The sequence below is a fragment of the Elephantulus edwardii genome, unplaced genomic scaffold, assembly GCF_000299155.1.
Source record: "Elephantulus edwardii isolate Elephantulus edwardi_28Jun2011 unplaced genomic scaffold, EleEdw1.0 scaffold00067, whole genome shotgun sequence".
Lineage (NCBI taxonomy): Eukaryota > Metazoa > Chordata > Mammalia > Macroscelidea > Macroscelididae > Elephantulus > Elephantulus edwardii.
In genome coordinates, this window is record NW_006399817.1 from 9,900,133 (window position 1) to 9,902,753 (window position 2,621).

General features: G+C 38.9%; 1 protein-coding gene across 1 annotated transcript in view; it reads right to left on the minus strand.

Moving 5' to 3' along the window:
* EPS8 (epidermal growth factor receptor pathway substrate 8) overlaps positions 1-1,522 on the minus strand; it is a 105,431-nt gene extending 103,909 nt beyond the window's left edge. Inside the window, exon 1 of the mRNA XM_006888480.1 lies at positions 1,430-1,522. Within this exon, the coding sequence (XP_006888542.1) occupies positions 1,430-1,522 (93 nt within the window). The remainder of the gene's footprint in view (positions 1-1,429) is intronic.
* Positions 1,523-2,621: the final 1,099 nt, after the last annotated feature.

The window sequence follows — 2,621 nt, forward strand, 5'->3', positions numbered from 1 at the left end:
TCAAGGATTCTGAAGCTTCGTCTGACATACTTTGGGCATGTTGCAAGGAGGGACTGGTCCTTGGAGAGGGTCATCATGTTTGGGAGAGTGGAGGGGCGGCGAAGGAGAAGAAGACCTTCGATGAGATGGATCGATTCTGTGACTGGAGCGGTGGGAATAAGTGCGTTTGAGATGGCTAGGCTGGCACAGGATAGAAGAGCATTTAGAGAGAGCTCTTGTACATAGGGTCACTATGAGTCGCAAATGACTTAATGGTACATAACAACAACAACAACATAGGTCTATGAGTCCAACTTAACTCAACGGCAAAGGGTTTTGAATTCTCAAATTTCATTAACGATGCCCTGGCAGTCTTGTCAACATTTATAGACTGATTAGAAGGAAATTTTTGTATTATAAATAAAACTTGACCTCTGTAATAGATTAGTACTAAAATTATAAGAGAACATTATATTACCATTGCAATGTTGTATCTGGGTATAAAAAGGAAAGCATGTCCAAAATGAGAAGTGCCACATAAGAATGGCCACATATCTGATATTTACCACCTCCCCATCAATAAGACCCAAAGCACAATTCACATGAGGACAGACAAGCTCCTCCTCCCATACTCACATAACTCTTTCTACTCATCCCAACACCAATCTTACAATCTTGTTTGGTTGTTGTGATTGTTATGTACTGTCGAGTTGCCTGTGACTCATAGTGACACTGTGTATAACAGCTCTGAAGCCTGCCTAGTCCTGAGCCAGTCTCACTGACTTAAATACACCTACTTCCATTACCCAAGTTACTGTATCAATCCATCTCATCCAGAGTTTTACCTCCTACGCTGTCCCTCCATCCTTCCAAGCATGATGTCCTTCTTCAAGGACTGGTCCTTTCTATGTGAGACAGCTTCGAAATCCTAGCCTCCAAGGAGAAACTTGGTTTTACCCTCTCCAAGACAGATCTATTTGTTTTCTTGGCTTTCCATGTATGTTTAAGATTCTTCACCACTACAACTCAAGAAAATCAATTTTTTTCTGTCATCTCTAGTCATTGTCCAGCTCTCTGTTGCACAGCAAGCACCTGTAAAGACCATGGCCTGAATTAAGCACACCTTAGTCCCTAGATTGACATTATTGTTTCTCAGTACTCTGGAGAGTTCCCTGACACCAGATTCTTTCCAGTGCAATTCCTCTTCTGATTTACTGATTGCTGGTACCAAGGCTGTGGGTACAAAATCCGATACAGTAACCCACAGACTGCACAGAACCATATTAGGGAAGTTAATACAATAACTCCTATAAAAATGTGCTCACAGGTATCTCAACTTTAATCCTTGTGGTTTTCTGCCTCTTGCTCACCTTCCTATCCTCTATTCCAAGTCCTCCAACAAACTTGGGAAAGAGGCTCTTAGCTTGTCCCAAGATCTGCTCTGTCTCACGTCAGGTCTCTGATCCTCTGCTTCTGCTACTGCTGCTGCTGCTGGAAGTCTACTTAGCATAAAAGTCTCAGACCCGAAAGGCATGCACTGCATGCCTACTTTACTAGTGGTGAGACCCTCCAATCTGTCACCGAGTTTGCTCATTGTAGTGTCAAGACCCTTTCAGATAAGTTAACACACCCTATTTAAATATTCCCACTTATCCATATAGCAAAGTCAAATTCTATAGAAAGCCATTTTGAAAATAAACCCTTAATATCACACCAAGTTTTCATTTTGTATTTTTCTCTTATTTATACTTGGATATGTTCAGTGATGTAGTCTTGGAGCAACCATCCTACACATATGCACACAAATGCCCTGATTCATAGTGTGTTTGGCCATTTCTACACGCATATTCCCACTGTGTGTGATTTCACACTAAAGGTGCTTGAAGGTGGTTTGAAACGAATAATTTGCAAAATTTCTAAACATTTCAGACCTGGCTCTCATGGCTTATGGAACTCAGCTAGAACACACTAGCACCACAATTCTAGTATTTTAAGGCAGGAGAGAGGGCCTGAGTGCTGAGCTCCAAGAACTAATAGTTCGAACACCAACATTCATGATCAGAAAACTCTAACATTACTTCTGATACTGAGCAGCCTAAACAAGTATAAAACCTGTATTTCAATTTTTACCCATAAAACAAAACAAACACCTTGTGTTCCAACTCACAGAACTTAGGTTGATAAGACCAAATGAAAACAATATGAAAATTTCTTCCTAGGTTAAAAAATCGGGGAGGGGAGAGCAGTGTTCTTTCAAAACAAATAATCTGATTCAGTATACAGATGAAACCCTCAAGGTTCATGCCTATTGGTTTGCATCTTAAAGCCTCAGTATCTGGTTTTAATAAAAAGTGATAGCCACAGCAACTAATGATTTCATTAATTCTTTACAACAGTCAAATAAATGCATGATTTATGTTTGTTTTTTAATAGGGGCCTGTCAGAATAAAAGAGACTTAGAAAGGAGAATTAAAAAAATGTCCATTTTCAAAATTTAATTTTAAATACAGAATATATTTTCATTTGGCAATCATATTTTCATTTGTCACAAGAACTAATTTAGCAATAAGGAGATTTTCAAATATTTCAATATAGCTGTTACTAAGTTCAGTTTACAAAAGAAACAATATGAATGTTTAGTT